The sequence below is a fragment of the Molossus molossus genome, unplaced genomic scaffold, assembly GCF_014108415.1.
Source record: "Molossus molossus isolate mMolMol1 unplaced genomic scaffold, mMolMol1.p scaffold_m16_p_20, whole genome shotgun sequence".
NCBI lineage: Eukaryota > Metazoa > Chordata > Mammalia > Chiroptera > Molossidae > Molossus > Molossus molossus.
In genome coordinates this window covers 597611-619078 of record NW_023425356.1, presented here as the reverse complement: position 1 = coordinate 619078, position 21468 = coordinate 597611, and the positions used below count along the sequence as shown (strand labels likewise).

Sequence of the window (21468 nt, the reverse complement as noted above, 5' to 3'; positions counted from 1 at the left end):
ATATCAAAACTCAGTCTTCATAGGTGGAGAAAGAGCTTTGTTACTGTTAGAAAACCACTTCAGGACACAGGAAACACGTGAGAGTGTGGGCGGGCCTTGGTCAGGTTCAAGGTGAGGGATCTGTTCCAGGCCCCCAACACCCAAAGCAGACTCATTGCTTCCCACCCCAACCATGTCTTCTCTCTCGAAAACCCAAGCTCCTGGAATCCTAATCCTCATCTGAACAATGGTTCGAAACCAGCCACTCTTTTCGGTTTTACACGGTCATTAAACAAGAAAGTGTGTGTAGATGTCAAATCTTGAGTTACAGGCTAGACATCATGTTTCTACTATTGGCCTTCTTGCTGCTAAGGTTGGGCTAGCTATCTCCACCCGATTTACTCCAGGCGACTGTCACTGGGCTCCCATTGGCCACAGATGTTTGCTTGGGTTTCACTTGGATCGGCCTCTGTAGAAACCAACAGTGGTGGGAGCTGAAGAAGCAGAGACTCCCTGAGGAAAAAACGATGTTGTTGAAGATGAAAATGACAATACACTTGATGTTTGTTAAGAAATTCTCAGTTTTTCAACAGGCTTAAGAAATGTGTGGGGTCTAGGGACCTGAACTGCAGATTACTCTGTCATCTCATTTCTCTACCCCACCCACCCCTCGTTCTACTACATTCTATCCTAGAAGTTCTCATTTCCCAGACCTGGTTCTTACTGAATATACAGAAGTGGATTTTATTCTTCTATGAAGGCAAAATTATAACATAGAGTAGGAGCAGCTGCAACGAGCAAATGAGACATCATTACACTTAATCTATACCCAGAAACTAATGTACTCCAGGGAGAGAGTTGAAACCCATGGGCATGGTTGTTCTGGATTCAGGACCTACCCCAAGAACTCACATAGCTCCAAAGAACACTCACCAGAGAAGAAAAACAGTGTGATGCTGAATGAAAGGATGAAAGAAGGGTAGAGAAAGGTGATTTTTGCTTCCTTGAATGTGTTAGTTACTTTCAGAATATGCAGAGAGTGCAGCAGTAGTGCAAGTAACGCACAGATACCTGTTACTCAGGAAACAAGAAGGACAAAGAGCAGCCTGATTAGTTTAGTGTATAGCCTTTGAGCGAATTCCCAAGACCTTAAATTGTCTTTTCAGCTCCTCTACTCTGGTTCTTTTTATTGTCATTGAATTATCTTTTACCGTAGCAGTCTTTTAACAGTTTCTAAGAAGCTGTGCCCACGGGAACATTACCCCAACCCAGAACCAGGACAACGAAGGGAACCCTCTCTCTCTCCCATCTCTTACCTATAATAAAGAAGGTGATTGTGAAGACAAAGTACTGTTTCCAGGTATCAGGAAAGGATTGAGGAAAGGCCAGGAGTATAATGTTCAGGAAGAAGGAAAGAAGAAGGGCGCTGATCATGAAAATTCGACCAAATATGAAGCAGTCTGAATTAAGGAGAGGAGGAGAGAAAGGCCAGCAGCTCCCTCTAGGGCCCCATCTTGCCTGGGTCTGAGTCCCCAGAATACTGAGGAAGCAGTTCGGAGCTATAAGGAAGGAACCGGGGCAGCTGGTGAGATGCTTAGGGCCGCAGGGAAGGTCAGCTGCAAAAAGGTCTAGGACAGTGATTCTGGCGGGGCTGGTGACCCTAGAGTGGCCTGACCCTCTGGCTCTTCCTGAAATGAGCCACTGTTACTGAGGGCAGTAATCCTGCTATGTGCATGTGAGCTGAAGCAGAAAAAGAGGCTGGCAGTTCCAGGAAGGGACAGGGTGGGAGCAGGACCCTCCCTTTCAAGGCCAGAACTTAACCTGATTTGGATAGAGGAACCCAGCATGTGACCTCACCACTGCCGATCGCAAACAGAGCACTGAATAGGACCTGGGAGCCACCTGGGACTTCTATCTTCACCCAGGTGGACAAGCTGAAGGCCCACCACAGGAGGGAGGAACCCGTGAAAGTGCAGGCGAGGATAGGAATGCGATACGGTCTAGATATCCCACATTTCACACTAAAGGGTGCTGACTAGAAAAAGAGGAGGCAGTAAATGGGTTAGGCTCCCTCAGTTCCTCTGGGATTTTCCCCCACACAAGTCCAATCCTCTTGTCCTTTCTCACACTCATCACCTAACCAGTGCCTCTCCAGGCCACAGACTGACCTGGGTCCCTCACCAGCCAGGACTGAAATCTTCCTCTTTGGTATTGCATCTAGTCTGAAACACTACTCGAGCATAATCATCCACATCCTGTATTGTTACTACGCTTTTCCTGCGTCTCCTGTCCCACCACCTAGATTAGACGTCCCTAGAAGACAAGAGCCCTGCCTCCTTAATTTCCCACCATATTTAGCACAGTCTTTACATGTAGTAGGAGCTCAGTGAGTATCTCTTAACAGAAAGAGGAAAAAAATAGAACACATTCCAAGTACATGCCTTGGTGATGTCAAAAGAAGTAATATTTTTGGATCCTCTGCAGCCTCAGCATGCCTCCCCCCTCCTCATTACCCTCAAATTTCCCGTTCCCCTTCTTCTACTGTTCATGGTCCCAGCTAACCTTTTCCCTTATTTCTTGTTTGATTCTTTCTGTTTCAGCTTCCATCTTTTGATTCACTGTGTTTTTTATGGCGCCTTTTTACGTGGAGGCCCATCCTGGCCTTCTCTTCCAGAGTAGAACGTTGTGGTCCCTTCCTGTTCCATTGGTTCCATTAACAGGAACATGTAGTGACATCATAAGTAAGTGAACTCTGCCTCCCAACAAAACTGTGAGATCCTACCCTGTTGCCTGTTTTTAAAAAATGTGTCATGTCCCATTGCCCCTCCACCCAGCAATGCTTTTGTTTTCCTGGGCACAAGTGTGCTTCAAAAGTTATGGCTTGTGTCCTCGGCTCTAACTTCTAATACCAGATGTACCGTATTCCTGTACAGGATTGAAGGACACTGGACAGGGATAATCAAGGAAATAACTGGGAAGATGTAGGTAGACACCAGTCATGCTACATCCTTCACATCCTTGACTAGAATGTTAAGATATATAATGTCTTCTGACCCCAACCTTACTATCTAACACACTGGTTGGCCAATGGTGAACACTCAGCATGAAGGAATTAACAAATAAATGAATAAAAATGAGACAAAAAAGCAGAGGGTCGCTAAGAACCTCTATTTAGATGTTTATTAAATGTAGGCTGTGGGAAGGCAAGGCTTAACTTTGTCTGGTCTATTCAATTATATATTCTGAGCACCTACAACATTGCCTGTTACGAGGCAATTGTTAATAAATATTTGTGAAATGGATGAGTGAATAAATGATCCAGGGACAAGAGGCTCATATTAGGACAAAGAGTTGGCCTACCTGTCAGTTTACCTCAACTGACCATTTGTGTTGGGTATATACCATACCCACATATTTCCAGGATTGGCTAGGATGTAGGAGCATGCAACAGTAATGCATTGCTACTCGCTTAGCATTTTAGGTTTGTGTGTCAATCAGTTGTACCACTGAAAGAGGATAGCATGGTAATGCCACTGACTAGGGAGAGAAAGAATATTCAGGGCAGGAAATTGGAGGTAACTCAACAAGGTAAAGATCGGTTTTGACAATCGTGTACACAAGGAAAACAGCTAGGAGTCTTAGGAAGAGTAGAAACTTCAAGGCAATATGTTTAAGTCTCAAGGTTGGTGGGAGCCCCATAGTTTCTCCTGAGCTTTGAACTGACCCAGAAAAACAAAGTAGATGGGCAAATAGATTTATGCTGATGTCAATAAAGAAATGAAGGGAAACTATAACCATATTTACAAGCAAAGTCTAGACTGTCAACATTGGTCACTTACTCTCTTTTATACAACCTCTCAATCCACACATTAAAAACATAATTAATTAATTAATTACTCCACATTTACTTCAAGGCACATGCTCTCTTAAGATGAGATAACTGATCTTTGTTTAAAATGGCTTGAAAAAGGAGTCAAGGAGAAGTTGGAGACAAAGAACCTTCATTCAAATACTAGTTTTGCCACTTACTTTTTGGCCAGGTAACTTCTCATAAGAGATTGCTGCTACATTTGCTGAATGTGATAATGGTATAGCACTTATGTAAATAAAGATAAAATAAAGAGTTATTATCTCTAAGAAGAATTTAGGATGATATGATAGCTATAGGTTTTACTTTAAAATAGTCTCTCCTAACCCCAACCTTCCCTCCTAACATGAAAAAATAGTGAAAAGATAAACAAGAGTGGCAAAATGTTGACGACTGTAAATTGATTACATGGGAGTTTATTATCTAATTATGTCAATGTCCATCTGTTTGAAAATTTTCAAAATGTGAAGTTTAAAATATATAAATTTGACATCTGTTACCCAAAGGGCTAGAAGCTAACGTCTCTTACTTTGTAAACATTCTGATAACATGATTGAAAATGCTGCCTGCTCTCTAATACAGGAATAGCCGTACAAAATGTTTTTAAGTAATAGGACTTGAATGGTTGAAATTACTCCTTGTTACATGAGGCTGCAGAATAGATGTTGTGTTAGCAGGCGTGAAAACGTCAAAATGTAGTATCTTCCATGCATAATAAAGTGCAGAACAATAAAACAAGATATGCCTGTTGTGTTTTTTAATAAACTGAAGGTTTGTGGCATCTGGCGTGGAGCAAGTTTATTAGCACTATTTTTCCAGACTCTCCAGGCCAAGTCCTAGGACCTGTCCAGCAGGGAGTGGCCTGAGTTTCCAGGAATAAATTCAAAGATGAACCGCTCCAAGGCATAGGAACATAGGGACGAGGTGGCCGAGTGGTTAAGGCGATGGACTGCTAATCCATTGTGCTTTGCACGCGTGGGTTCGAGTCCCACCCTCGTCGGGTGTGTGGCTTTTGGTTTGTAAATCTTCCCAAAGGTACTTTAAAAATTCTCTGGGTAATACCCCCTTGAAACGGGTGTGTGGCTTTTGGTTTGTAAATCTTCCCAAAGGTATTTAAAAAATTCTCTGGGTAATACCCCCTTGAAACGTTTGACCGTCCTGAGCGTTCTTGCATTGCCTATTCATTTTACCCAATGGAACATATTTCAACCAATTCATAGTTAGGAGAGTCATTTAGGCAAAGGCTTTGAACTCTATAACTATTGTTAGCAACTGACCAATTTTGTTTTCACATTTATTGTTTCTTTTTGCAGTGTGACCACTAATACTGGAGTAAATCAGATTGTCCAAAACAATCCTAGAGATGGTGGTCCCAGCCAATTGTTATGTTCCTTTCATTCTTCCTTTGCCTTCACAATCCAAATGATTCTTAATCTTGTCATTTCCCTCTGCAAACTTGTTTATGGCTGCCCCAAAGAGTAACGAAGAGAACTTTATCTTCCATTAATGATTCATCCTTTATGGTATATATTTCAATTCATTCACTCATCCTCACATTTCTTCAACAATTACATCTTGAAGGGGATGACTGACCCCTGGTGGTGTTGGGCGGGACGAGGTGGTCCTGAGGCCGGCATGAGGTTTAAATCCAACACAAGTCACTGAGTGCTCCCGGAGGGCCCCGGGGGCGCCGGGGTAGCAGTGGGACACCGCTATGGAGAATTTCTGAGGGGACAGCCGGAGTGAGGGTGGGCTAGGGGCACTGTACAGTCGCTGCAGCTCATTGGGAACTCCTGACGAGAGTGTCCCTACGGATGTTCTTTGGGTCATTTCCACTGGCACCCTGGTGTCTTCTTTATGACCTACAGACCCTCCTGGGAGAACAGGATTTTCAGAGATTCATGGACATTGAATCTGAATGGGCAGTAATTCCTAGAGCTCTAGTGTCAGTCAGAGTAGGGATTTTCATGGGATCAAGTAATAAATGGAGTTTTGTTTCAAGTCCATGATTTCTTATGAGATGTCTGTCATATGAGAATTTTTGTTTCTTTGTAGGTAAACTGTTGTTTCTCTTTGGCCAATTTTTTTCTTATTACGTTTTAATTTTTAGGAACTTGATCAAGATTGGCCTTGGTATAAACAGTTTCCTGTTCTCTGAATTTCTTAATCTGGAGGTTTATGTCTTTCACCAAACTTGAGATGTTTCGGCCATTACTTTTTCACATCCCATGGAAGATTTCACAGCCACAGTTGATGCAGAGTTCATCAGAATTCATCTTACTACTTCCATTGTACTGGTAACAAGTATCAATACCCGAGAAGTGGGAGGTAGCTGGTAGGGTTCCAGCAGTGTCAGCGTGGTCCCCTTCCTGCCTCTCCTCTAGATGTGCTGCCATTTAATCACTTCTGTTTTAAATTATTTTCTGCTTCAGTTTCTAGAGTCGATTTAAATTTCTTGTCAATTCTAGTTTTTATAATATAATTTTTTAGAGAGAGGAAAGGAGAAAGAAACACAGATGATGAGGGAAACATCTATGGGCTGCCTCCCACACACCCACTACTGGGGATCCAGCCCAAAACCTAAGTATGTGCGCTGACCGGAAATGGAAATGGGACCTCTCAGTCCATGAAACGACACTCAATCCACTGAGCCACACCAGCTGGGCTTAAGTCTAATTTTTAAGAGGGAAGCACAGGATAGCACTTATTTATTGAACACAATTTCAAGTTATCATTAACCGTTTGGTGCCACCAATCACACAACACCTTATTAATCTAGATATGTCTGTCCTATTCTTAATATTCTTCATGATTACATTTTATTTTTTATTAATTTATGTATGTTACAGATGTCCCCCCCTTGACACCCTTCTCCTGAACCTGCCACTTCATTAAATTTTAAATGAGGCTCTTAATTTCTTCCAGGTTCTATAACCCTTGTTGTTCACTCAGTTACCAATTCAGAAAGTGCCTTTTTGTGTTCTCCATGCTAGATTCTTGGGGAAAAGGTTATACAGACTGTGAAACTAAAATGAATAATATAGTCCTTGCCATCAAGCACCCACAGTAATGTGAGGAAAATAAGCACTCAAATAAATCACAGTATAACATAATAACGTAACTAAGTGATGCAAAAGCTGTGTGGACATGGTAGAATAAAGCCAAAAAGCAGGCACAGATAATCGTTTAGTTTGGAGATTAAAAGCCTCAAATGTGTCCAGGAGCAATAACAAAGATATGGTAGAGAGTTTTGTGAATCAATTTTAAGATTTTTGCATTATAAACGTGTAAAAAAAAAGTATCATCAGATATTCTTCAAAATGGCATTATCAGAACCAAATTCCTGGTTTAAATGGATGCAGAACCAGATTGGTTCTGTGATAACAAAGCAGCTGGTTGCATTGTGGGGCATATCAGGGCACTGACAAAAGATGTCTGGACAAAAATCACAAGTGGTTTTTCAACTTAATTTATTTACTCATTTAAAAGATATATTTACATGTCTAACAAACCAGAAAACAGAAAGATATAAAATGAAATTCTACCTACTATACCTTCGTTTACCTGGTTTCTCTCAAAACAGGTAACCATTCTTAGTTTAGTTTGGTATACTTCTAGACATACTTCATGTACATCAAATTAAATATAGGAGGGATTGGAAAAGGAACGTTTCCAAAGGTGTGTTAACCAGATTCTTAGAAACAATGGATAAGATTTAAGGTAAAAATAAGCCTTCTACTGAAGAATTATAGGTCTGGGCATGACTACCTAATGTAATGCAGCCAGTTAGGAATTTATGATCGAACTACCCCGTGAGGGAAATCCCTTTTCATCTACGTTTTTTCCCTAGAAATTAGAATCTTATCCTTTGACTAGCTAAATTTGCCATTTATTTTTCTAACTTTTCATTTCAAATATTTCCTTTTAATATCATAAATATAATTTATTCTTCTGGTCTTTCAGCAGTTTACTGACCGAAGGAACTCTAAAACAGAAAATGATTTTTATTCCAGAAGTGCCTGAGACAAATGCTCCCAAGTTTCCTTTGCCTTCATTGGACCCTAAGTATTCGTGTTTTGTCTTGTAATGTTTAGTATATGGAAACATGGCAAAGGGAAAGCAGTTTCCCCAGTTAACAAATAGAGCATTATTATTTCTCAGACTGGCAGTTACATCCTTCACTAACTTTCCCTCCAATGAAATTGCAGCGGAAATAAATCTCACTCCCGAATGGGATACAACGCTACAGAAAAGGAAAGAATAACAGTACTTTTCAAGCTGTGGGGCTGTGCGGGGCTGGGCTGGGCTCCACCCACATTCCAGGAGGCAGCTTCCAGGATGGCGGGACCAATGCGGGCTGAGAATGGGCCCGCGGAACCCCGGCCACGGACGCTAGTCCACCTCTCCCCGGTAGGGGAGCCGGCGCACTTAATTTGCTTAGGGCTTAATATCTTCCTTTCCATCGCTCGTTAACGCTGAGAAACGGTGGCAGAGCCCCTTTAAATGTAGGAAATTGCTAAGTGACACTGAAAGGCTAAGGGCGTTCTTTTTTTTTTAAGGGGAACCGGAAAGATAAGCTAAATTGTTAACAAGAAAAACTCTCTTCAAACAGTTGGTCTGAGGTTGCTGTTAAAAGCGAAAAGAAACTTATTACCATGACCAAGTAAATGACTTGAGCTTGGAGCTTAGTTTTTTACCCCAAGGCTGGAAGGGCTGGCCAGGCTTGTCAGAGGGCATGTCTGTGCTATGATTTCCAGTTGGTATTTGGGAGGAAAGGCACAGAACTCCCTTAAGGACTGAGCTGGAGGCTCTATGCTTCCACACACTAAACGTGCTTTGGAGTCTCCTGTAGACAGGCCGAAAAAGGGGTGGGCCCACGCAAGATGGGGCAAGATTAAATGGAATGAAATATAGAATTTATTACTGTGTTTACATAATGTATACCTTTTAAGCAATGGTCTCATAAATATAGACTTCAACTACCTAGGCTAATCAACAGATAATTTTTGTCCCCACCAAAATACTTGGGTTAAATAAAAAATGGACAGCATTTACACTACTTTGCTAAGGGCGTTCTTATACAAAAGAGTTCCACACCTTTGAGAGAGTCAGGTAACTTTGTTTTTGTCGTTTGTCGAGCTTACCTTAACAGGGTAAGTTCTCAAAAGATTGTTGCCCGATTTCGTAGATTAAACGAGCTACAAGGCACAGACAGGATAACTAGCACCAGCACTCTGAGAACAGAGGTCAAGAGGTGCCCGCAACAGGCACTTATCTGGCGCTGGTGTACTTGGTGACGGCCTTGGTGCCCTCGGACACGGCGTGCTTGGCCAGCTCCCCGGGCAGCAGCAGGCGCACGGCCGTCTGGATCTCCCGGGACGTGATGGTCGAGCGCTTGTTGTAATGCGCCAGGCGCGACGCCTCGCCCGCGATGCGCTCGAAGATGTCGTTGACGAACGAGTTCATGATGCCCATGGCCTTGGACGAGATGCCGGTGTCGGGGTGCACCTGCTTCAGCACCTTGTACACGTACACCGAGTAGCTCTCCTTGCGGCTGCGCTTGCGCTTCTTGCCGTCCTTCTTCTGCGCCTTGGTCACCGCCTTCTTGGAGCCCTTCTTCGGGGCGGGCGCGGACTTGGCGGGCTCGGGCATGGTCGGGAGGAACAGCCGGAGGTTCAGCTAGAACAGGAGGAACGAGCGCGCGACCGTGAGTGCTCTCTCGGTTCACAGACTCTCAAAGGAGGCGGTGAGTAAAGTCGTGTCTGACTGGTGGTGACTCCTGGAAACGTCACATGAGTGTTGTCCAGTCAAAACAAGGGTATTTCAGAGCCAGAATCCCATTGGTTCAAGTGAAAGGGCTGTAACTTTTCGCCAATGGCACAGATTCACTTTCGCGCCCAGGAACGACTATAAAGAGGGTAGCTCAGGGTGACTTAACTCAGACCCAAGTCACAGCGAAGGTTTCCTATCCGTCATGTCCGGACGCGGAAAGCAGGGCGGGAAGGCGCGCGCCAAGGCCAAGACGCGCTCCTCGCGGGCCGGGCTGCAGTTCCCCGTGGGCCGCGTGCACCGCCTGCTCCGCAAGGGCAACTACGCCGAGCGGGTGGGGGCCGGCGCGCCCGTGTACCTGGCGGCGGTGCTGGAGTACCTGACGGCCGAGATCCTGGAGCTGGCGGGCAACGCGGCCCGCGACAACAAGAAGACGCGCATCATCCCGCGCCACCTGCAGCTGGCCATCCGCAACGACGAGGAGCTCAACAAGCTGCTGGGCAAAGTCACCATCGCGCAGGGCGGCGTGCTGCCCAACATCCAGGCCGTGCTGCTGCCCAAGAAGACCGAGAGCCACCACAAGGCCAAGGGCAAATGAGCTGGAACATTAGAATCTTTCTCAGTCCCAACCAAAGGCTCTTTTCAGAGCCACCCACGTTTTCAATAAAAGAGCTTGCATTTTCCGTTTTGTAGCAGCTACTGGAAACTGACCCTTACGGTGTAAACACGTCAGTACATAAACACCCCAGAAGCAAGCCACTAACAATACATTTAATTGAAAAACAAAGGTTGGCGTCAACCGAATAAAACGCACACTTGTTTTGTATCAGGTAACTAAGGCGACCGGCCTTCCAGGTTAAAGCCTCAGGATGAAGTGTTCAGCAGTCTGAGACTTCAGGGCCACCCTATTTTCTAGTAAAGAGAATAGCATTTGTTGTACAGGGTGAGAAGGAAAATGAGTCATAGATGAAACCAAGTCACAGTTCTCCGTCTCCATCGTTGAAAGCAAAACATTAGGGAAATTGTATGGTATATCTGTGTTCATATGTATCTGTATAAGTTAACTTGTAAATTAAAAACACCTTACTTTCCATTCTGATATAAATTCTTGCAATAAAAAAAAATGCTGCCAGCAATATATAGCAATGATAGACACTCAAGTGGTGCCCAAAGGAGGCGGGGGGAGCTAAATTTTAGGTTGTGGTTGTTGTAACCCAGGAGATCGACCACACTGAGACTCAATTTTTCAGTTTTTGGGGATGCTTTATTACCTGCGCAGGGACTGCAGCCAACCTACACAGAGGAGAACTGCAGCCCCGAGCTCAGGGGGAGGGTTGCTTATTAGAGGGCAGGGGTCATTCAAGAGTTTAGCAGAGCAAGCAAACTGCTTATACAGAAGCCGAGGCAGTTAGCGATAAGCAGGAGGGAACGGAGGTGGGAGGGAGCTGAGGCGAAAGGGAACTGGGTGAACTGGGTCAGCATACATCTATCCTGCTATTCATTCCATTATCCAAGTTTTAAAAACTAACAAATTCGAGATGGATTATCAGCGGTCAGTCAGGTGCAATACACACATGTTTAACAGTTACAGTTTTATGGGGTAAAGGGAGCTTCAGTTTCTCCCTATCAGTTTCTTTACAGAGCATGCAGGACACTCTGGCCTTGGGGCCATTTCTGTCCTCCCTTTTCCTGAAGGATGTTGCTTTTCAAATTCCCAGTGAAGGTCAAACTCTGGTTAATTTTTATGGGGCTAAAGCCATCTATAACATTCCCCATTGTTCATCTTGCTGTCTCTGAGGTTGTTAATTAGGGCAACTCAAAGACAAGTTGGATTCTAAGGAGAGTGAGCTACAACAGTGATCAGTACCATGAGGAAAACTAAATCAGTTCCAAGGACTAGAGTGGCAGGAGAGCCGGGAGTGTTTTGCTTTGTCACTTAATTTACTGGGGCTGCCTGTAACAATTTACCACAAACTTGATGCCATTATTCAGTAATAGATGCCCTCACAGTTTTGGAGGCCAGAGGTCTCAGATCAGTGCTACCAGGGTTGGCTAGTTCTAGCACCTTTGAGGGAGATATCTCCAGGTGACTCTTCCAGCTGCTGATGGTTGCCAGCATTTCTGTGCTTTCCTTGGCTTGCCTAATGCCTCCAGCCTCTACCTCCTTCACACCCTCCTTGCCTGTGTGTCTGTCCTCTCCTCTTCCTACATGATGACTGCAGTCGTTCAATTCAGGCACAACTCTATATCCAAGATGTTTTCATCCCAAGATCCTTAATAATTACATCTGCAAAGCCCTTGTTTCTAAATAAGGTGGCGTTGTGAGGATCCAGGTAGAGTCACTACCATGACTCTGGAAAAATTCTGAGTAGATTGTACTTGAGCAGATTTATATAAAACCAAGTACAGTAGTAAATTATGTTGCACTTTTAGGTAATGTTCTAAGCAAAGAAGATAATACAAATACCGAGGCCCTTGTGTGTGTGTAATGCTTAGTGAGATCCAGAACCGAGTTCAGAGACAGGCAGAGGTTAGGATGATTTAGGGTTTCATAGGTCATGCTGAGTTTTGCAAATCATTTTAAATGTCCATTCTCTGAGTTTTGGACAGAGAAATGGTATAACCTGATTTACATTTCTTTGACTGTTCATTAAAACAACTGTATAGTGAATACAAACTTTAGAAGGATAGACATGAGAACTGTGGCTTGACCTCATTGGAAACAGCAGACAAATGGTAAGTATTGGATGTATTTTGCAGCTGTAAGTAATAGAGTTTGCTACCAGATTCGATGTGTACTGTGTGGGAGAGGAGAAAATAATTTTCCCTGTACCGTTCTGATCTTTAAAGTGAGATTCCCTATAATAAAGATTGATTAATGAGAGAAAATAAAAAAACAACACAGAATTTTATGAACATGTATACCAATGTATATGTGACAGATACTCAGGAAAACTGGGTAAACTCCCCAAAAAAGCCGAAGCCACCACTTTATTTACCATCTTCACTTAAAGACAAAAGATAGGGGTGGGTGGATAGAGGGAGGGCAGTTAGGAGAGGTTACCTGGAAGAGGGTAAGTTTTGTTTTGCAGATTAAGGAGAAGCCCTCTCCACAGAAGGGAACTGTGATTCAGAGTAGTGATGCTGTTCCTGGCACTAGGAAGGAGACTGACAGATGGAGATTTCTTTTATAAATGTAAATGTCCTTTATAAATATAAATGTAAATGTCCCTGACAAAAAGGGAACTTCTACCTTTTTCAGTGAGTCTCTCTTGTGTGCTATTTCTCAAAAATAATCAACTCAAAATAATCCTTATGCCAAAGAGGCATAATTAGGGGTGGCATATTCTGCTCCCTTTCAACTGTGAAACAATCTAAAGAACAATACCTTGATTTTAATTAAGTTTATCTTAGTATATGAAGTTTTTCAGTATGTTAGAAAACAGCCAGAGTAGCATGACATTTTTATAAAATAATGTGTTTATAGAAAATTCCACACCTTCGGCTATTAATTTCAGGAACTACAAAGAGTTTTGTTTTGTTTTGTTTTCTATTCCTCACCTGAGGATATTTTACCATTTATCATCATACAGAGTGAAAGGGAGGGAGAGAGAGACAGAGAAAAACATGGATGCGATACAGCCACATTTACTGGTTGCCTCCCGCATGATACTACCACGAACCGCAACCTTGACTGGAATCGAACCCGCGGCTCATTGGTCCGCTGGCCGACGCTCTAACCACTGAGCAAACCAACCATGGCACTGCAATGAGTCTTACAAACTTTTCAGATATCTATTGTTAACCTTATCACTAGTTTCTATGCAAAAACTTATGAAATTAGATAGGGAGGGGGGTACTGATTGGTGGGAAAGTTGCTGATTTTTACATTAGTGAGGGGTTTGTAAATGTAGTCTACTAGCTAATGTTGGATATATATACTGAAGGAAGTATACTTCCCTCCTTCATTTGAATTTTCTACATATTCACTAATAAATTAATTGCTCTTGTAATTAATGCAAATTTTTCTTTCTTTCTTTTTTTTAATCCTCTCCTGAGGACATTTTTCCATTTTTGGTTCAGATAGAGTGGGAGGGAGAGAGAGGAAGAGAGAGAGAGAGAGAAACATCGATGTGAAAGGGACACATCGAGTGGCTGCCACCCGCACGACCAACCAGGGCCGGGGACAAACTGCAACCGAGGTACGTGCCCTTAGCGGGAACCGAATCCGGGTCTCTCGGGACCGTAGGCCGACACTCTAACCGCTGAGTTAAACCGGCCAGGGCAAATTTTTCTTTTTTAATTTTAAAAACTATATATTATCTAAAAACACTCTACTGAGATACATATGTGGTTTGGTAATATCCTTTTTCAGGTTAGGAGGACACAGTATTTCAAAGATAAATTTACCCTAACAAATGGATAGATTTCACATAGTTTTGACCAGACCACTTAAAGAATTTTTCTGTTGCAAGTAGATAAAATCAGTGTAACTTGAAGAAAAAGGAGTGGTGATAATAGAAATATTATTGAAAAATAATTGAGGTGGAATTTAGTGTCAAATACTAAAATATTTTTCAACATTACAAACTATTATAATACTTCAGCACTACACATAGACTGATTAGCAGAATAATAAAAGCTTAAGAGTTAATTTTAAGTGAAATAGTCAATATATGGTAAATTAAGTTCCTCACATCAGTGGGGTCATATTTGATGTGCTGTACTTATTAACCAGTTGGTTATTTTTTTTTTTTAAGTGAATTCTTTATATCTGGATTGTTGGAATTATTTTTTTACGTGGTTCTTCCCAATATTAGTGAAACATAATAGGAACTGCTATTGAAAATGAAAATTGGTACCTTGGTGGAAGAGAATTTAACAATATATCTGGAAGATCTTTGAATTCTCTTTATTATTCACTTTATTATCCCATCTAGTTCTATTTCTGAGCGGTCAGTATATGGAGTGTATCTCTCCATATTAAGAAGAGAAAGGTTTCAAATGGCATAGCCTCGTGCAAATACTGTTAGAGAAAGAAAATTCATGTATAAATGTAGAGATAAAAACAAAGTATTTTCTTCACTTGGTGTGTGTGTGTGTGTGTGTGTGTGTATCCTTCACAACTGTGATTTTCAACCCTGGTTTATATGTGCCATGAGAAAAAAAAGTTGAAAATCTGTGCTCTACAATATTATGATTTTGTTGTTTAATTTGGGTGGATCTCGAGGCACATTAAATAAGTAAAGACAATATCCCCGGGTATTAAGGATTCAAAATAATTGACGAGGGGCAGTAGAGCAGGTTTCCCGCTTTTAGGTCCTTTTCGGCCACACCGAGAGACTTCCTGCCACGGCTATTTAAGTTTTCACTCTGGTCCGCAAGAGTTCCTTATAAGAATGAGTTGCCGACATTCTTGACACATTTCACATCACTGTCCTGAGAATGTCTGGTCGCGGTAAAGGCGGGAAGGGTCTCGGAAAGGGGGGCGCCAAGCGCCACCGCAAGGTGCTGCGCGACAACATCCAGGGCATCACCAAGCCCGCCATCCGGCGCCTGGCCCGGCGCGGCGGCGTCAAGCGCATCTCCGGGCTCATCTACGAGGAGACCCGCGGGGTGCTCAAGGTGTTCCTGGAGAACGTGATCCGGGACGCCGTCACCTACACGGAGCACGCCAAGCGCAAGACGGTCACGGCCATGGACGTGGTCTACGCGCTCAAGCGCCAGGGCCGCACCCTCTACGGCTTCGGCGGCTAAGCCAGTATCTCCAGCAACCCAGTCTTAACCAAAGGCCCTTTTCAGGGCCGCCCACTCCTTCCGGGAGAGCTGTGAGGGACTATCCTTCCTTGTTGGGGGCACTGAGGCGGCAAACCTTGAAGGTCCCAGCAATTCCAAGACCCTCAGGGTAGGGAGGGACAAAGGTTTGTATGGAACCCCACCTCTTACATCTTTGCTCCTTGTACAGAGTTCACCCATAGGCTGCGATTGTCAGAAACTGGCTGCGAGCGCCGAGCAATCCGTAAGTTCTTTGTAGGGAGGAATTCAGTCTGCAGTCGTTTCGCCCGACGTCCATGGCAACCCAGAAACTTTAAACAGAAAACACTACAAAACGCTGGTTCGTTCCTACTGCGCTTGTCAGGCCGACATCGGGAAGATGGGTTCATAGCACCCCTACACACACTCACCCTGTTCGGGGTGTCAAGTAAGGTTTGATTAAGTAAAGAATCTTGCCGATTTCCAGTTTCAAGCCGAGTCCCTCCCGAAGTCGTAGACTAACCAGTTTGTAAATGACCACTGCTTTTGGTGTTAGTGTTCTAAGTCGCGTCTCTAACTGCCTAAGGCCCAAGGTCTCGCTTTGCGCTTGAAGGAGCTCCTTCCCCACGCCACTGGGCTCTCCATCTCTCCCCTCCTTCCCTTTCATCTTACTCTAACTACCTGCCGTGAATCATAAGATTGTTTTGTCTGGTTTTGGTGGAGCTTTTTGTTAGACACTACAATATGGTTATAAAAAGTTTTTTGGAAGTGTGATCTCAGATTGAACCCACATGCCCTGGTTTGGTTTCAAATCTCCTGGGGACCTTAGAGTTTAGGAAATGCGAGCTTGTGGAGGAAGGGAAAGGTGCCGGCATGATTGGGGGCGGGTAGCCCGCTTTTATTTTAAAGCAGATTTTTTAATATTTTGTTACAAAGTACACTACAATACATTTGGGGCAGTCTTAAGTCTTGATAATATTTTTGTCCCCCTTTGTTACGTTTGCCCCTTACTACTGTTTTATATACTAAAATATAACAGGTACACAAGAGACGCTAATGAGACCCCTACTCAGCCTGCAGCATCATTTCGTGTTTAAGAAATATGTATTATCTACAGCTCTTAATACTGAAAACTGAGTGGCTCTGAAAAGAGCCTTTGGGTTTAACAGTGGCTGAAGCACATTACTTGGCGCTGGTGTACTTGGTGACGGCCTTGGTGCCCTCAGACACGGCGTGCTTGGCCAGCTCCCCGGGCAGCAGCAGGCGCACGGCCGTCTGGATCTCCCGGGACGTGATGGTCGAGCGCTTGTTGTAATGCGCCAGGCGCGACGCCTCGCCCGCGATGCGCTCGAAGATGTCGTTGACGAACGAGTTCATGATGCCCATGGCCTTGGACGAGATGCCGGTGTCGGGGTGCACCTGCTTCAGCACCTTGTACACGTACACCGAGTAGCTCTCCTTGCGGCTGCGCTTGCGCTTCTTGCCGTCCTTCTTCTGCGCCTTGGTCACCGCCTTCTTGGAGCCCTTCTTCGGGGCGGGCGCGGACTTGGCGGGCTCGGGCATGGTTGGGATGACGAGAGAGGTGCTCAGAAAAAGAGAAATAGAAGAAGCGGAGCACTAAGTATTCATATAGAACCTCACATGCAAATAAGGTAATAAATGAAGCCCTGTGTTTGATTGGTGGCTATTCAGAGTAACGTCAAAAATACTGACTCTGCCCAATCAGAACGCAAGAGTCACAAATTTGCATTTTCACTGTGTTAAGATGCAACTGAAATCTTAACCAACGACACATCTGCTTTTTCGCGCCCAAAAACCTGTATAAAAATTGCCGCCCTGCACTTTCACTTTTGTAGCTCTTGCAGTGAAATTCTTATAGTCAAGATGCCCGGACGCGCAAAGCAGGGCGGGAAGGCGCGCGCCAAGGCCAAGACGCGCTCCTCGCGGGCCGGGCTGCAGTTCCCCGTGGGCCGCGTGCACCGCCTGCTCCGCAAGGGCAACTACGCCGAGCGGGTGGGGGCCGGCGCGCCCGTGTACCTGGCGGCGGTGCTGGAGTACCTGACGGCCGAGATCCTGGAGCTGGCGGGCAACGCGGCCCGCGACAACAAGAAGACGCGCATCATCCCGCGCCACCTGCAGCTGGCCATCCGCAACGACGAGGAGCTCAACAAGCTGCTGGGCAAAGTCACCATCGCGCAGGGCGGCGTGCTGCCCAACATCCAGGCCGTGCTGCTGCCCAAGAAGACCGAGAGCCACCACAAGGCCAAGTAAAGATTCAGGTTAACAACCCTGGGAAACAACGGCTCTTTTTAGAGCTACTTACCCTCTCAGAAAGCTAGTACACCAAACCTGTCGTATTCTTCACTCAGCAGATGTTTCCATTTTCTTTAGGGTTTAACGCCAATGAGAAATAGAGTTTGATGTATTGGCTTAAAATACGCAGAAGTTGTTGAATCCCATATTGGTAAATTCGTGACCCTATTTCTTTGGGACACGTGTATTCATCTCCTGAACTTACAGCAGCTCAAGGTAAAACTGAATGTACCCTAGAGAATTGCCTCCAGGCAAATCCAGGTGGGGGAGGCTTAAATATGCACATGTGTGCTATCTGGTGATGTATGTCCCGTGAAGAAAATAAAGGGGTTAAGCTATAGAGCATAATGGCGCTATTTAGATAGAGAGTCAGTGGGGGTAAGCTCTTTAAAGTTATTACCTGATCAGAGAGTTACATAGATTGAAAAAAAGAAATGAGACCAGCAGGTACTAGGGGAAGAGTACTCAAAGTAGAGTTGAAAATGCAAAGGCCTTAGGCAAAGTGTGTTTGGCATTTTTTGGAAACAGCCCATGAGGCTATAAAATAAAAGGGGTGGGAGATGTGAAATGGGACCATTAATATAGGACTTTGTAGGGTGTGTAAATTAATGTATATGAGTAATTAAAAACAACAGCAAGGCTGATCTCAAATTTGATAATAAAGTTAACAGCGGGGAAAAGCTATGGAATGCAACCCACTAAAAAAGACATAAAAATAATATTAACTTTAGCATGTGGTTTACAAACTGAAAGATTTGAGAGAAAATGGTTTGTAATTCAATACATAGATTTATTTGCTGCTTATCTTTGCAGGAAGCCTGTTTAATAAAATAATAACATACAAGATACCCCTACACACACACACACTCACACACACACACAAATCATAGTGATGCAATGATGCAGGCTGGGTTCTGTGGAAGCAGATGCTGAGATGGAGTTTGAAGTGGAACATGATTATCAAGGACCAAACTCTGAAGAGAGGAGAGTGTCAAACTGATAGAGATCAGACACCTATGAGGAGCTCTGAAGCCTGTATGGCCTGTTAGAGGTGTCCCACGTTGGGCCCAAATGTTCCTGGACCAGCCCTCATGTCTCCACTTTGCTGTCACTGGACTGCCCGGGGAAGAGCAGACAGAAGGAGCTGTCTGCACTTGGCCAGCAAGTCTTCCTTCAAGGGGGTGATCTGGGCACTGCAGTCCCATGCCAACAACATGTACATTGACATGAATGTAAATGTCAACATTGAGCAATGTCTATGATGGTAATTGTAAGACTGACTTCAACATACATAGCTGGTATTGCCTTTTTCTTATCATCAGGAAATTCAAAGGGGGCGTTTTCATTTTAGAGAAATGAGAAAGAGTAATAATCTTGACTCATTTCATATATTCTTGGAAATGTTTTAGATGCCTTGACCATTGCAAATGGAAGGGAATGTAAAACAATTGCAGGAAAAATGAAAATCTCCCCCTGGCCTCTCCCTCCTCCAGATCCAGGAACACACGTCACTAACTCAGTACTGGGAGATACCTCGGCTCTGCACCATAATGTAAAAGCCTCAGCATGTGTAGTTAAAGCCCAACAGAGAAGAGAGTGAGCCTTAAAAAACACAGGAGAGATATTGGCTGTAGACTTACAGGATACATATGTAACATACATATATTTATTTAATGTTGCTGTGAAGTGAGCAGAGGAAGGGTTGGTGGGTGGCTTTGGTGGCATGCTGTGACCCTATAGTAATTAGTACTCTTCATTGTGGCTGCAGAAAACTATTTCTCCCTAACTCTTACGGTGTCTGGAAGAGCAGAATAAAACAGGACTGTTCTTGTTGAAGATCTGATGCTCCATTGGCCCGCAGTGTGTGGCTGTGGAACTCCCAGAGCCAGAATGGAGGAGGATCTGGCTATTGTTAATCCTAAAGTAGAAACAAAACAAACCCCTCTTTTGCCTTTGAGGGGGGAAGGGAAGAGGAAGAAAAAAACCTACTTTCATTGGTTCCACTGGGGATTGAACCCAGGACCTCCTGCGTGTAAAGCAGACATGCTAGCCACTGCACTATGGAACCACACATTCCTATGCCTCTTTCTAAGTAAATACATTAGAAAATGTTTATAATTATTTGACTCAAAGATAATTTTGTTGGTTTTTTTATGTCTGCTAAATTATATTTCCCATGCATCTCACTCACACACAAGTTTGAAATATCCTCGAGTAATTGTAAACATGAGAAAAAATTATCTAAAACCACATTCTTTACCCTTTAAACATTTCTATGTCCATCATTTATTCCAAGATTATTTATTTTGATCATCTACAGACACCTTCCAAGCAAGCACCTGTGGAGGGCCTGCAGCAGAGCCGTGCCACAGTGAGAACCCGTGCATGATGCAGCCTACGCGATGGGCCGACACAACCTGTAGCAAATAACAGGTGCTGGTAAGTGGCTCTCAGAAGAGCACTACTCCCGTGACCTCCCCTTATTCTCGACTGGGTCAGAACTGGCCAACTGGGGACTGCTCATGTAGGGCATTTGTGCGTTAAGATGGGGGGCAAATAAATGTTTTCCACTGTAGGGGATCAGAGGATGCCACCCCAAAATACGTATGCCTCTGGCATACTGATATTTTGAATTAAAGGCACTTGAAAACAACAGAAGCAAAAAAAAAGGCATTCTGACCCTTCATTTTCTTTCTAAATGCAGGTGATAAAATTCCCATGTGAAGGGCACCTTGCTGCACCAGGAGGAAGAAACATTCTTATCACCAGGGACAGGAAGTTGAGGCTGAGAGAAATCTGGACAAAAACAAACAAATGACTCAAAATACCCAACTTACTAAACTAACCCTTTTCTTCCAAGTCACTTTTCCACAGTTAACTGCCTTAGCCCCAACCCCTCTGTCTGGTCACATCTTCATGTTGGTCCAAACTGGTGTGTAAGAGTTGATTCTTGGGGTCTTCACTTTTTTGCGAGGGCTCCCATGTACATGTACACTCCACCATGTGCTGGTGGAGTGTAGACAGACTGGAGAACAAATGGGACTAATTAGACATTCTGCTCCTGCACATGTATCACAATGTAGTCCGCACATACAGGGAGGTGGCTGAAGAGGTGAGTTCTTTGTGGCAGTGGGACTGGAGGCAGCCTGTGAGTTCATCTCTGGGACCGAGGGTAGGAAATACATCGTGGGTGCGCACCACTGACTGCGCATAGCAGGTAGAAGCAATGACTTAAGTGTGCACAGGGCAACTTGATGGATCTTAAAGTCACAATGTTTTTTTAAAGACCTAAGAATAGATACTACACCTTTTACATAAATGTATAATATATGTACACAAAACAAAAATGTCAACTTTGTAAAAAAATACATGTGATCAAAATGATGCACGAGAAACAAACGAGAAAGGTTGCCATGAGGAGAGGAATGGCAGCAGGACAACGGGGACTAACTACATAGATCCAACCCTCCGCTCTCAGTTTTCATCTTTGAGGGCAGGAACCAAGTCAGTTCAGTGAGCAGAACTAGACGGTGCCCCGCAGCGTTTCATTCTGCGCACCCCACGCGGAGCGGCAGATCCACTGAGGCCCAGGCTGTCCTTGAACGAGGGGGTCTGAGGGTGCCTGGTTTGGGCGGAGTGGAAGTTTGGGCTTCATCGTGTGTCCTCAGCTGCGCTCCCCTTCTTTTCTCATGCAGGTTAATTGAAACAGAAGGAGCACAGCAGTCCTGCCATGTGCAGAGTATTAGCTCAGAAAGCAGACCGTGGGCTCTGTCACCTGACGACAG

General features: G+C 44.1%; 6 protein-coding genes and 2 non-coding genes across 8 annotated transcripts; 4 read left to right on the top strand and 4 right to left on the bottom strand.

Annotated features, from left to right (window-relative positions):
* Positions 1–358: 358 nt before the first annotated feature.
* LOC118637621 lies at positions 359–5677 on the bottom strand. Its single transcript, XM_036273183.1, has 5 exons — positions 5441–5677; positions 1801–2014; positions 1296–1439; positions 913–1050; positions 359–492 (listed from the first exon to the last, which is right to left on the bottom strand). Exons 1-5 carry the CDS (start codon positions 5675–5677, stop codon positions 359–361), a joined length of 867 nt encoding a protein of 288 aa, XP_036129076.1.
* Positions 4766–4847, top strand: TRNAS-GCU. The gene has a single exon. It is a non-coding gene; the product is annotated as a tRNA-Ser (tRNA).
* A 3421-nt stretch (positions 5678–9098) lies between the features above and the next one.
* LOC118637164 (histone H2B type 1-K-like) lies at positions 9099–9519 on the bottom strand. The gene has a single exon (XM_036272361.1). The coding sequence runs from the start codon at positions 9497–9499 to the stop codon at positions 9119–9121; it is 381 nt and encodes a 126-aa protein (XP_036128254.1). The 5' UTR covers positions 9500–9519; the 3' UTR covers positions 9099–9118.
* Positions 9520–9806: 287 nt separating this feature from the next.
* Positions 9807–10272, top strand: LOC118637174 (histone H2A type 1). Its single transcript, XM_036272373.1, has one exon. It carries the CDS (start codon positions 9822–9824, stop codon positions 10212–10214), a length of 393 nt encoding a protein of 130 aa, XP_036128266.1. The 5' UTR covers positions 9807–9821; the 3' UTR covers positions 10215–10272.
* A 4775-nt stretch (positions 10273–15047) lies between these two features.
* Positions 15048–15425, top strand: LOC118637198 (histone H4). The gene has a single exon (XM_036272396.1). It carries the CDS (start codon positions 15062–15064, stop codon positions 15371–15373), a length of 312 nt encoding a protein of 103 aa, XP_036128289.1. The 5' UTR covers positions 15048–15061; the 3' UTR covers positions 15374–15425.
* Positions 15426–16514: 1089 nt separating this feature from the next.
* On the bottom strand, positions 16515–16956 carry LOC118637188 (histone H2B type 1-K). Its single transcript, XM_036272386.1, has one exon. It carries the CDS (start codon positions 16931–16933, stop codon positions 16553–16555), a length of 381 nt encoding a protein of 126 aa, XP_036128279.1. The 5' UTR covers positions 16934–16956; the 3' UTR covers positions 16515–16552.
* A 298-nt stretch (positions 16957–17254) lies between these two features.
* Positions 17255–20735, top strand: LOC118637163 (histone H2A type 1-H-like). Its single transcript, XM_036272360.1, has 3 exons — positions 17255–17637; positions 20004–20122; positions 20388–20735. Exons 1-2 carry the CDS (start codon positions 17255–17257, stop codon positions 20056–20058), a joined length of 438 nt encoding a protein of 145 aa, XP_036128253.1. The 3' UTR covers positions 20059–20122; positions 20388–20735.
* Positions 19679–19751, bottom strand: TRNAV-UAC. The gene has a single exon. It is a non-coding gene; the product is annotated as a tRNA-Val (tRNA).
* Positions 20736–21468: the final 733 nt, after the last annotated feature.